General features: G+C 39.1%; 1 protein-coding gene across 1 annotated transcript; it reads left to right on the top strand.

Moving 5' to 3' along the window:
* The first annotated feature begins 2,112 nt into the window (after window positions 1-2,112).
* LOC125802192 (uncharacterized) lies at window positions 2,113-13,757 on the top strand. Its single transcript, XM_049479423.1, has 2 exons — window positions 2,113-3,019; window positions 13,137-13,757. Exons 1-2 carry the CDS (start codon window positions 2,465-2,467, stop codon window positions 13,464-13,466), a joined length of 885 nt encoding a protein of 294 aa, XP_049335380.1. The 5' UTR covers window positions 2,113-2,464; the 3' UTR covers window positions 13,467-13,757.
* The last annotated feature ends 269 nt before the right edge of the window (window positions 13,758-14,026 follow it).

The raw sequence follows: 14,026 nt of genomic DNA, 5'->3' as shown, positions 1-14,026 counted from the left end.
TATCGTCACGTTTATCTCGCGAGATATCGTGCCACGAGATTTCGTCTCACCCCTAGAATGCGAGCCACTGTCCCAGAAGGTAGAGAGACAGCGATGGTCAATGCTTGGTCATATCCTCCGAATGGATCCGGAAACAGGGAGACGTGGACGACATTGCACAAACCTTCTTGAGCTAATCAGAGTAGATATAAAACAAGCAGGCCTGGGACCTTTCCAAAGTAGATGCCATCTGAGCAAAATAGTCAATGCTGCCCAAGACAGCAGCTGATGGAGATTGTATCTGAAGGACCGATTGCTGCCACAGGATGTCATTAAGACTATTGTGAAAGCAGAAACAGTTTATGATGATGATGAGTGATAAAGTGATTATAGTTGGAGACTTCAACATTCATTTCAAAAAGTTGAATGATCCATTAAAAAAGGCATTCACATCGATTTTAGACTTAGTTGGTATTGTTCAAAATATAACAGGACCTACTTATTACTGTAATCATACTCTGGATTTAGTTTTGACCCTGGGTGTGAGCATAGATAACCTCAATATTCGTTCTCAAACCCCTAGCTACTCTATGAAACATTCAATAACGCCTTTTACAGCCCAACAATTTACCGATAAGCTTCCCGATTTATCAACTATAATGTACTCTCCTGTAGACCCAGTAGAACTAGACAAACTAACCGAAGGTTTAGAAAATACCTTTCGCTCTACTTTACACGGTGTAGCACCCCTTAAACATAAAATAGAGAGACAGACCAGAGTCTTCTGGTGTGGCTGATCTAGAACAAAACTCTGTTACTGAAGTTAGGTTGGAAGTCTTTCACCCACTTCCACAGCTAGAACTAGAGAAAATTATCTCCTCTTCAAACAGCACAACCTGCACACTTGATGCAGTCCCCACAAAATTACTAAAACAAGTACTGCAAGAAATAATTAAACCGCTGTTAATGATAGTAAACTCATCACTCACCCTGGGCCATGTACCCAAAGCCTTTAAAACAGCTGTAATTAAACCTCTGATCAAGAAACCAAATCTTGACCTACTGTACTGTCTAACTATAGACCTATTTCAAACTTACCGTTTATTTCTAAGATTTTAGAAAAAGCTGTAGCCCAACAACTTTGCTCTTACCTGCAAAGAAACCAGATCTATGAAAAAATTTAATCTGGATTTAGGCCCCATCATAGCACTGAGACAGCTTTAGTTAAAATAACAAACGATCTGCTTACAGCTGCCGACCAAGGCTGTGCTTCCCTACTCGTACTTCTCGATCTGAGCGCAGCCTTTGAGACAATAGATCATACTATCCTTTTACAAAGATTAGAGAACATAGTCGGTGTAACTGGAACGGCCTTATCATGGTTTAAATCATACTTAACCGATCGCTATCAATTTGTGAGGATAAATGATAGGTCTTCCAGTTATACTAAGGTAAGATATGGAATTCCACAAGGCTCTATATTAGGACCGTTATTATTTACATTATATATGCTCCCACTGGGCAAAGTTATTAGAAAACATGATGTGAATTTTCATTGTTATGCGGATGACACGCAGCTCTTCATATCAGCCAAACCTGATGACAGAGTGAGATTAAAGAAAATCGAGGATTGTGTAAAAGATGTGAAATTGTGGATGTTGCCAAGAAATGCCCTATTACTGCATGATGCAGAAAAATTAGTACATGCCTTCATTACCTCAAGGCTAGATTATTGTAATGTGCTACTGTCTGGATGTTCCTGCAGTAACTTAAATAAACTTCAGCTAGTTCAAAATTACGACGGCGTTTTAGGGCCATACAAAAAATAAATAAAAACTGTTCACTTCGAGAATAAAGACGTAATATTACGAGATTAATGTCGTAATATTACGAGATTAAAGTCGTAATATTACGAGATTAAAGTCGTAATATTACGAGAATAAAGACCTTATATTACGAGATTAAAGTCGTAATATTACGAGAAAAAATACGTAATATTACGAGAATAATCTCGTAATATTACGAGAAAAAAAAGACGTAATATTACGAGAAAAAATACGTAAAATAACAAGAAAAAAAGTCATAATATTACGAGAATAATGTCGTAATATTATGAGAAAAAAGACGTAATATTACTAGATTAAAGTGGCATTACAGCCAGGAAAGTCGCATTATTATGGACAAAGCAATGTCCTCCTGTTAAAATGAGGGACGTTGAGGATTTGGTAAAGTTATACTTTCGTATGGGTTTCACCAATAAAGAAATACTCAATCTGCTGGCCCATCACGACAGGATTGTTATTAGTATTAGAACACTGAAACGTTTGTGCAAGAAACTGTTTTTATTCAGAAGAAAGAACCAGAGACGGACTTGGAGGAAATAATCTCCTTTGTTGAAGGAGAACTCGCAGGCAGTGGCCGACTACAGGGCTATCGGTGGTTACATCTCCGTGCCATTCGAAGAGGGTATGTAGTTTCACAGGAGATGATGAGAATGGTAATCAAGATGATTGATCCTGAAGGAGTGGAGCTGCGGCGTGCTCGGCGTCTTCGTCGCCGGCAGTACAGCAACCGAGGCCCTAACGCTTTATGGCATATGGACTCGTATGATAAACTAAAACCATATGGAATCGCTATAAATGGTTGCATTGACGGATTTAGTCGGTATGTCATGTGGATGGAAGCGTACAATACAAACAGCGACCCAAAGGTAATTGCGGACTACTTCATAGCCACAGTAGCACGGGTTGGAGGATGCCCCGAGCGCATGCGGGCCGACCCAGGCACCGAAAATAGTCATGTGAGGGATATGCAGCTGTTCCTGCGCAGGAATCACTCGGACCATTACGCCAGTGAGAGAAGTTTTGTTTATGGATGCAGCACGGCAAACCAACGCATCGAATCCTGGTGGGGAATTCTGCGAAAGCAAGCTGGACAATTCTGGATGGATATTTTTCAGACACTCAGAGATGATGGACATTTTTCTGGAGACTTCTTGGACAAGAATTTGATACAATTCTGCTTCCTAAACCTCATTCAGGTAGACTTTAGTCAAAATATATACTTTCTGTATACATATATTTGCAATCTTTATGAATAGCTGCACACCCCATCTAAGTGACCCTGTCTAATCAATAAATACACACCAGAAATTAATACATTATTTAATATTATGTATAAATTATGTAATAATACTGAAAAATAAGACGAGAGTTTGGAGTCCAATAGTACATAAACATCACACACAGTTCTTATTAAATAACTGCTTAAAAATGTGAATTGTTTATTGAATTAATAGAGCAATTTATTAAAAATGGGAATCATTTATTAAATTAATAGAGCAATTTATTAAAAACAGGGAATTGTTTGTTTAGTTTAACAGAAGAATTTATTAAAACTGACTGCATTATTTATTAAATTATTACATTAAGAGAATCTTTGTTTATTAAATCAAGAGTATGATTTACTATATTTAAGTAAATATATTCATTATATCCAAGGAATGATTTATTATATTGAGGTAACATTTTTTTAAATTATGGAAATATATATGTTTTTGAATTAAGGGAATGATCTCCATAGCAGCGCCGAGGTCTTTCCGCTCTCCGTGGCTAAAGAGAGCGGAGCGGTCTGCGTTTAGCCACGGAGAGCGGAGAGACCTCGGCGCTGCTATGGAGATAATTCCCTTAATTCAAAAACATATATATTTCCATAATTTAATTTTTTTACCTCAATATAATAAATCATTCTTTGGATATAGTTTTAATAAATTATTCTGTTAAACTGAATAAATGATTCCCTGTTATATTTTTTTCTGTTAAATTGAGTAAATAATTCCTAGTTTTAGTAAATTCTTCTGTTAAACTGAACAAACAATTCCCTATTTTTCTAAATTGTTCTGTTAATTTAATAAATAATTCACAGTTTTAATAAATTGTTCTGTTAATTTAATATTTTATATATTTTATAAAATTTTATACTTAGTATAATTCCCTCAGTTTACATAAATTGTTCTATTAATTTAATAAACAATTCCCATTTATATAAGAAGCAGTTATTTAATAAGAACTGTGCGTCTCAAGAGGCCTATTATTTTCTATAGCTGATCTGATCTGATCCTGAACTCTTTGACTCGAACCCTCAAAGTCCCACCTTATATGCTCAAAACTCTCACATCTGGAAACGTAACATGAGCTCATATATAGCGCACATACATTGCTGTATTCGAAATGGCATACTACTATACTACATACTGCATACTGAGTATGTACTGCATACTACACACTGCCCAGTATGCCGTATGCATTACGGCAACACTTTTGATCATAGCACCCTACACAGTCACGTGACACACCACAGTCACATCCGAATTGCTCAGAGTGAATTATAAACAGAAAGAACATGAAAAATATCCTACCTTCCCATTATTAAACTAGGAGGACAACAAAGAGGTCTGCACTGCCATCCAGAACTGCAATTGCTGCTTTTATTCAATGTAAATGCATTTAACAAAATTATAACAACCATTTAGCAGCAGCCCCCAACCCAAGTATGTCCACTTATATTTAAATACGTTTTCATATTTATTTTAATAGATTACTATTTTCATCCATGTAAATACCAACAAGATTTAAACAAACTCTCATTCATATTTACACAACCTCAGCAAAAAAAGAAACACATTGCATAAGTGAAACTATTTTATTTATTTGTATTCGAATTTATTAATCCATTAAATATGTACTTATGAATAATTAATAATAATTTATGAATTAATAATGAATAATGAATTATGAATAATTCAATAATAAACACATGGTATGGTATGAACAAGCGAAAAACACAAATAATCTGTTTGGTTTAAAAGCCACATTTATTCAATGTTCATTGAATTATTTATTCAATGAACAGAACTATTTATTAAAACTAATGGAATTATTTATTCAATGAACAGAACTATTTATTAAAACTAATGGAATTATTTATTCAATGAACAGAACTATTTATTAAAACGAAGGGAATTCCAGCCCTAATTTGTTCATGATATATGGGTCATTGAATGGAAGTACAATAGAGGTGTACCTAAAACACACAGTGGTGCATAAGAATCAAAACTGACCACACATTTGACCTCAAATGATTTTAATGAACTTTTTTTTATCAAAAAATAAAAATTGAAGTGTTTGAGTGACAAACATCAAACTGCTGCAGGTAAAATTTTTTGTATAGGCTTTTTTGACCCAGGTTGTCTTACATTTTACATATTTATGTTTATTGTTATGGCTGTGCCTGTTTTTTCCTGTGCTTTCTTTGTTTTCTCTTTCTCTTTCTCTGTCTCTGTACCTCCATGTCCCTAGGTGGTGCTGTTCTAGATGCTGTCTCCAGCCCTTCCTGGAAGTGAATAAAAAAGGCGGGAAATCCACCATCCCGAGGACATTTTGACTGGCTGTTTGAGAGAGAGAGAACTAGAGCTGTGTGTTTTAGTGTGTGTGCTGGTTGGGAGATATATCTGTGTGCTTTTCTGTGTGTTGCTAGTTTAGTGCTCTTTGTGTGTGAGGCCTAACTTTGTGTTCACTGTGTTTGTGCCGGAAGGGGGTAAGTGCCATTTGTGTTGTACATATATTTTCTCCTGTTTATGGTTAGTTAGGGAGTTAGGGTTAGTTTCTGTATTTTCTTTGCTTTTCATTTGGTTAGATTAGTTAGAATTGTGGGTAGAGTTAGAGTGGGTTTTGTTTATTATTTTGGCCTTGCTTACCCCTGGAGAGATGGCTTATTTGTTTGTAAATAATTGTAAATACACTTTTGATATTTGAAACGTTTTTGGAGCCTTGTCTTGTGTGTTTCTTTTTGTTAATTCTTCTTTTTACACTGCTCATTTCCCCACTATAACATTTCTGGCCTATATCCCTAGACCAGTCGTAACATTTGGGGGCTCGTCCTAAGTTTGAGTTTTTGATCTTTTTTTTGTGGGGGCGAGTGTAGTGTGTGGTATGTGTGTTGTATTAGTAATCTTTTGGTTGTTACTATGGAATTTGACTTGGAAAAGTTTGTGTTGTGTCCGTCTGTGGAGGCTTTAATGTGCTGTAAAAAGGCTGACTTGTTGGTGGTGGCTGAGTTTTATAATATACATGTGATTCATACTGCCAGGAAAGCAGAAATTAGAGAGATGCTTCTTGTGAAGTTGCGGGAAGAAAAGAGGTTGCCCACACCCCCTGATTTAGGGGCTTCTGCTGTGGCTCAGGCTGTCGTGACCCAGGCTGCTGTGACCCAGGCTGCTGTGCTACCTGGAAAGGAAAGTGCTAGTGTTGCTGTAGGGGAGGGCGGTGTGTCGTCTGTTGCGGAAGCAGCAGGACATACACCAAGGACTCCCTCTGGCATAGATCTGGTCACTTCTCCATCTGGTGCTGGTCCTCTGAGTGATATTGATTTGAGTATGGCTATTAAGTTGAAAGAGCTGGACCTTGCTATTAGGCAGCAAGAACGGGAGACACAGTTACTGCGTGTCCGGGCCCTGGAGTTGGAGGCGGTTAAGGCTAGTTCCTCCAAGCAACCTGCCTCACGCACTTCCGAGTTTGATATATGCAAGTATATCTCTCTGGTACCTCCTTTTAGGGAATCTGAGGTAGATTCCTATTTTACTGCTTTTGAGCGGGTAGCAGCCACCCTGCAGTGGCCTAAAGAAATGTGGTCGTTGCTTCTTCAGTGCAAACTGGTGGGTAAGGCACAGGAAGTTTGCTCTTCATTAACTGCTGAACAGAGCCTTGATTATGATAAAGTTAAGGCTGCTGTACTTCGAGCCTATGAGCTAGTGCCCGAGGCCTACAGACAGCGTTTTAGATCATACAAGAAAATGGCGGACAGAACGTTTGTCGAGTTTGCTAGAGATAAAACTGTTCTTTTTGAGAAGTGGTGTTCAGCTTCCAAGGTGTTGACATTTGAACAGTTAAAAGAACTTATCCTGCTAGAGGATTTTAAAAACTCTGTTCCAGAGGTGGTGGTTGTGCATCTGAATGAGCAAAAGGTGACTACTCTTTCAGAGGCAGCTGTGTTAACAGATGAGTATGTGCTAACTCATAAGACTGTGTTTTCTGTTGTGAATGCTTCACGGTCACCGGCAGTCAGTGTTAGAGATACAAGAGGTCAGGGTGTTTGGTCTTGTGCTTCTCGCACTTTTAAAGGGTCTCCTAAACGTAGTGCTGGGCGATAAAACGATATCGATAGTTATCGAGGAAACTATATATCGCGATAAGTCGAGGCGAGAAATTCGATAAACTAAATTTTCTATTTCCCGTTTAAGTAGCGTTGTGAACAGGCGCAGCACGAGATCAGGCAGCACGCTGAACTGCTGCTTAGCCCAGTACAACCCCTCCCCTCCCTCTCCACCATCCCCCTCTCCACCATCCCCCTCCGCCCCACCCCCCGAGCCCCTCCACTCTGAACTCCTCACACAGCGGCTCCTTCTCTCCCATTTACTGGATAAACTTCATTTATACTATTCAGCGGCGCTACACTGGAAAACTCACCTCTTAAATATGAGGCATGCGTCTCCAAGATATTTAGAGAGGTGAGCTTGTTCAGATTTCTGAAGGCAGGTAAACGCTGCTCTGTTTGCTGCTAGTTAGATTAGCTTGTCTCCAGTTTAAAGTTAGCGATGTTTACGGTGTAAAAGGGATCTGTGCAATCTGTCATCATTAGCTAAGATGCTTTCACTGCTTTTTACATTCTAATAAACTAATAGGTAACGCACGTTAGCCGTGTTAATCCACGTTTCGTGTAAATTAAGGTTAACTTCAGCACGAGTGAGGGGTTAGTATATAAACACACAGAAAGGAAGCACTTTCCATCTTTTTTCCTAACTCTCACTGTTTCTGTTGGAAAACCCTGAGGGCAGAATTCTCCTCTGTCTGTGTTTTTAGTTTTTAACAGATAGAGAGTCTGTTATGCTGGATATTTTACTAAATACAGAAGATTATATAATCTGTCTAGCTGTATTTGAACTGAGCTAAACATTGCTGTTACTGAACTGGAGTTTTAAATACACTTAAGTAATGTAAGTCTAGTCTACTGAAAGCCAGTAATGTTAGTATAAATCTGTACTGCAGTAGAAGTGGATCATTTCAGAAACTTGACTTTATTCCTCCCACCTCCATTACAGGTCACTTACTTTAAAATATTTAAATGTTAGCTTAATTTAAATGTAAAAAAAAACCTAAAGGCTCTTATTAAAAAAAAACATAAGCAGTAAATAATCTAAAATTACAACAAATAGAAAATAGAAAAACAGTAAAACATATGTAATACATACTTTTTATATGACCAAAATTAAACTAGACTGAAATGTGACTAAAACTAATAATATCCGATAGACTAAAATGTAACTAAAACTATTATACATTTTAGTGAAAAGACTAAGACTGTATCAAAATCACCTGTCAAAATGAACACTGTGATACACTCTTGTATTTTGCTTTATGTAGTTGCCTGCATTCAGGGAGGGGAATGATCTTTTGATTAAATATAATTTTATTAAAAAAAAATAAAGTGCTATTGCAATTTAAATTAAACAGACATATAATGTAAAGGGTCTTACATATTTTTTAGTTTATATATTTGTCCCCTTTTTAAAATTAATTTAAAAGCTGTACCCACCTGGCAAGATGTTAACATCCTAGTGTCTGTCCACAAGGCTCTGAGCCTGCTAGTGATTTTGGCCATAACTCCCTTATTCTGTCACTTCTGAGTAAAAAAGAAACCTTTAAGTGTAACAGAAAGTGATTTGATTTATATCGTGATACATATCGATATCGGCTGATATGAAAAACTATATCGTAATAAGATTTTTTTCCATATCGCCCAGCCCTACCTAAACGTGAAGAGTCTAATACGGAGACTTCCTTACACCCCTCCACCAAACACTCTTCTGACACCAGGGTGTGTTTCTATTGTCGGCGTCCAGGCCATGTAATTGCAGAGTGTACTGTGTGGAACAAAAAGAAAGACAAGCCCAAGAGCATGGCTTGCATTTCCACTTCTAAGGTTATGCCCAGTCATGATCATTGTGCTGTTGCATTCCGGCCATTTATTTTGGATGGTTTTGTCACCTTGTCTGAAAAAGACAAGTTTCGTGCTCCTGTGAGGATCCTGAGAGATACTGGAGCAGCTCAGTCTTTCATTTCAAGTAAGGTGCTTCCTTTCTCCGAGGAGACTTTTTGTGGCTCATATGTAGTTGTGTGTGGGATTGGTCTTACACCTGTTAGTGTGCCATTACACTCCATTTACTTGCAGTCAGAGCTAGTCACTGGTATGGTTAGAGTTGCTGTTCAGGAGGAATTGCCAGTTGCAGGGGTGCATTTTATATTGGGTAATGACCTTGCTGGGGGGAAGGTTTTCCCCATCCCTGAGGTAGTCCCTGAACCCTGTGTACCTGATGAGACAGATGCCTTACAACAGGAGTTTCCTACTGTTTTCTCTGTCTGTGTCACTACCAGAGCCCAAAAGGCAAGACAAGATGAGGATTTAGCCCTTAAAACTTTGTTTTCTGACTCTGATGGTAAAAACATGTCCTCTGCTGGATATATAAAAGAAAGTTGTGATGGTTTGCATTTGTTGGAGAAGGCCCCTTTTTGCTGTGAACTTACTCTCCCTGTGGATGGTGCTGAGCTAGTGTCTGCTCAAGAGAAAGATCCTTCGCTCTCTAAGTGTAGGTCTGCTGTGGTGGATCAGGGGAAGATTCATGAAGTTCCAGTTGCATTTTATCGGCTTAATGGTGTCTTAATGAGAAAGTGGGCCCCTTCTATAGCTTCAGATGAATGGGACAGTACATTTCAAATTGTGGTACCTGAGGTATATAGAGCCTATGTACTAAGTCTAGCACATGATCATGTCATGGCTGGACATTTAGGTATCAATAAAACATATAAGCGTATTCTGCTGCATTTCTTCTGGCCTGGTCTAAAAGCAGATGTGGTGAAATATTGCAATTCATGCCATGCATGTCAGGTTGCAGGAAAACCCAATCAAGATATTCCCCCAGCACCATTATGCCCCATACCTGTGGTAGGTGAACCTTTTGAGCATCTTTTGCTAGACTGTGTTGGTCCTCTTCCCAAAAGCAAGAGTGGTAATCAGTATCTTCTTACTGTCATGTGCATGGCTACACGCTTTCCGGATGCATTTCCCTTAAGAAACATCACAGCCAAGTCTGTCTCTAAAGCATTAATACGTTTCTACTCTATTTTTGGGTTACCAAAGTCCATTCAGACCGACCAGGGAACAAACTTTACTTCTAAATTGATTCTCAAACAGTTGAATGTTGAGCATCGTACCTCCTCTGCCTTCCATCCTGAGTCTCAGGGAGCTCTAGAGCGCTTTCACCAGACTTTAAAAACTCGTTTACGAACGTTCTGTGTTGAATCTAATAAGGAGTGGGATGAAGGGATACCCCTTCTGATGTTTGCTCTTCGTGAAGTTGTACAGGAGTCCACAGGGTTTAGCCCAGCTCAGTTGGTGTTTGCACACACCTTGCGTGGTCCTCTGAAGTTGTTAAAAGACCAACTGTTAAATGGCCAATGTTCTGTGAAAGGTGACTTGGTGGACTATGTGAGCAGGTTTCGTGAAAGACTTCACAAGGCTTGTGATGCTGCTAAAGTGTCTCTTTCATCTGCACAGTCTGCAATGAAGGCGACGTTTGACAAAAAGGCAGTGCACCGAGAGTTTAAACCACAGGACAAGGTGTTAGTTTTATTGCCTGTGCCTGGTTCTGCCTTGTGTTGTAAATTTTCAGGTCCTTACGAGGTCCACAGAAAACTGAGTGAAGTCAACTACGTAATCTCTACCCCTGACCGTAGGCGTAAGCATCGTGTTTGTCACATAAATATGCTGAAGCCATATGTACAACGTGAAAGTAAAGAGTACCCTAAGTTGGATGTGGATGTGGATAATACTGATTGTCAGCCAACTTTGGTCACTGTGGTAACTACTCTTCCTAAAGTTTCTGATGACGATGATGATGGTTTAATGCCTCACTCTGTGTCTGTTTTGTCTGCTCGTTTGCAGAACTCAGAACTGATGCCTCAGCTGGATGCCATCTTGAATCACCTGCCAGATGATGCCTGTGCTGATTTAAAGACATTGTGTAATGAATATGGAAATCTTTTTACAGATGTGCCCAGACAAACTAATGTGCTAAAACACGACATTGATGTTGGTAAGAATAACCCACTTAAACAGAACTACTATCGTGTGAACCCTGGTAAACGTGCCTATATGCGTGCTGAGGTAGACTATTTGATTAGACATGGATTGGCATTTCCTAGTTCTAGCCCATGGAGTTCACCATGTCTCCTAGTTCCTAAACCAGATGGCACTTACCGTTTCTGTACTGACTACAGAAAGGTGAATGCTGTCACGGTCCCTGACTCGTTTCCCTTGCCTAGAATTGAGGATTGTGTTGACAGTGTGGGAGCTGCCAAATATGTAACCAAATTAGATTTACTTAAAGGTTACTGGCAAGTCCCTTTGACAGATCGTGCATCAGAAATTTCGGCTTTTGTGACCCCTGATGCTTTTATGCAATACGCCGTCATGCCTTTTGGTATGCGTAATGCTCCAGCAACTTTTCAGAGACTAATGAGTCGTGTCCTTCACTCTGTGCCAAATTGTGTTGCCTATTTAGACGATGTGGTCATTTTTACAGCTACGTGGGCCGAACACATTTCCACTTTACGAGAGGTATTTGCTCGTTTTGACCAAGCATCCCTAACCATTAACTTAGCCAAGTGTGACTTTGGTAGGGCTACCATACTTTACCTAGGCAGAGAGGTGGGCCAGGGTAGTGTGCGTGCTCCATCTGACAAGGTCGCAGCTGTACTTGATTACCCTGTGCCACGTACTAGACGACAGCTACGCAGATTTCTAGGTATGGCTGGGTACTACCGTACTTTTTGTAAAAACTTTTCTGTGGTGGCTTTTCCCCTGACTAATCTGCTGAAGGGTTCTGTGGAGTATAAGTGGTCTAGTGATTGCCAAAAGGCTTTTGAGAGTCTTAAAGGTCTCTTGTGTAGTGCCCCTGTGTTAGCAGCACCTGATTTTACCCAGCCTTTTAAACTAGAAGTAGATGCTTGTGATACTGGGGCTGGGGCAGTTTTAATTCAGGAAGACGGCAAGGGGATTGATCGCCCTGTATGTTTTTATTCAAAGAAATTCAACAGTTACCAACAGCACTACAGTACTATTGAAAAGGAGACCCTCGCTTTACTTCTAGCACTACAACACTTTGAAGTGTATCTGAACTCTCATTCATTGCCCACTATTGTGTACACTGACCATAACCCATTGGTTTTCTTGTCCCAGACGTGCAACAAGAACCAACGCTTAATGCGTTGGGCATTGCTGGTACAGCCATTTTCTATGGTTATCAAACACAAAAAAGGTTCAGAGAACATTGTAGCTGATGCCTTGTCTCGCTCCCTTAATTAGTTTATGTACTATTTTTTTTGGTGGGGGGGTGTTATGGCTGTGCCTGTTTTTTCCTGTGCTTTCTTTGTTTTCTCTTTCTCTGTCTCTGTACCTCCATGTCCCTAGGTGGTGCTGTTCTAGATGCTGTCTCCAGCCCTTCCTGGAAGTGAATAAAAAAGGCGGGAAATCCACCATCCCGAGGACATTTTGACTGGCTGTTTGAGAGAGAGAGAACTAGAGCTGTGTGTTTTAGTGTGTGTGCTGGTTGGGAGATATATCTGTGTGCTTTTCTGTGTGTTGCTAGTTTAGTGCTCTTTGTGTGTGAGGCCTAACTTTGTGTTCACTGTGTTTGTGCCGGAAGGGGGTAAGTGCCATTTGTGTTGTACATATATTTTCTCCTGTTTATGGTTAGTTAGGGAGTTAGGGTTAGTTTCTGTATTTTCTTTGCTTTTCATTTGGTTAGATTAGTTAGAATTGTGGGTAGAGTTAGAGTGGGTTTTGTTTATTATTTTGGCCTTGCTTACCCCTGGAGAGATGGCTTATTTGTTTGTAAATAATTGTAAATACACTTTTGATATTTGAAACGTTTTTGGAGCCTTGTCTTGTGTGTTTCTTTTTGTTAATTCTTCTTTTTACACTGCTCATTTCCCCACTATAACATTTCTGGCCTATATCCCTAGACCAGTCGTAACATTATGCAGGAGGAACTTGATGAAGTTGTAAGAACATGGAATTCCCATCTAATCAGACCAAGACGGGGACAAGGGACGCACAGGGGACGCCCAATTCTGATGTTCTGCATGCCACAGACTTACAGTTCCGGGGAAGACAAAATTAAGCCTGTTCTTCCAGAAGAGGTAGCTGTTTGCAAAGAGGAATGCACCCCAAAGGACCAGTACCCCTGTGATGAAACAATCTTTGAGCTATGTGCTCTTCTTATAGATGAAAATGGTTGGGATGCTCCTGTTGATGCATACAATGCAGCTGAACTTTACACTCTCTTAAGAACTGAAATACTAGAGAACATATAGAAGTTCTCAACACCAGCATTCTACTGCCCTGTAGAGTTCATTTCAGTCCAAACAAAACACTCCATAGCATGGACAGATTGATGATTTGCTGTGTGCTGAAGCTGCCTGAAACTGAAAGACTGTTGTGTGCTATCTTAAAAAAAAATCTCTTCAATATAAAATGTCAAGGTAACTGTAAAAATAAAATATAAAACTGCATTTAAGCCATTTTTTCTTTTTTAGTAGTTATTACTGACAGAACAAGTGCAACATAATACTGTATCAAACTAAACATATTAAACAATTCAACAATGCATAACATTAGTGTGTAAGAACATCTAACTGGAGAATGTTTGCATAACATTTTGCAATACATTATTATGTATCTATAACAATGCATGTGTTTGCATTCTTACTGCAAAAGTAACACATGTATTTATGACTGTTAGAACTATGTTTGTAGAAAAAGACGCCCAGGCTTTAAAAAAATATATATTTGGCATCAAATTTCATTACTACACAATGTCCATCACCCAGATGTTGCTTTCTAGAACAGCATTGAATTCAGAGCGGAAGTCGGG

Source organism: Astyanax mexicanus, chromosome 5 (assembly GCF_023375975.1).
Source record: "Astyanax mexicanus isolate ESR-SI-001 chromosome 5, AstMex3_surface, whole genome shotgun sequence".
Classification (NCBI taxonomy): Eukaryota; Metazoa; Chordata; class Actinopteri; order Characiformes; family Acestrorhamphidae; genus Astyanax; species Astyanax mexicanus.
The sequence above is the reverse complement of the archived record's forward strand: the minus strand, read 5'-3'. Positions and strand labels throughout refer to the sequence as shown.

Coding starts and splice junctions, on each gene's coding strand:
- LOC125802192 (XM_049479423.1), top strand. CDS start 2,465: ATGATGAGAATGGTAATCAAGATGATTGATCCTGAAGGAGTGGAGCTG. Junction 3,020..13,136: donor GCTTCCTAAACCTCATTCAG/GTAGACTTTAGT, acceptor AACATTATGCAG/GAGGAACTTGATGAAGTTGT.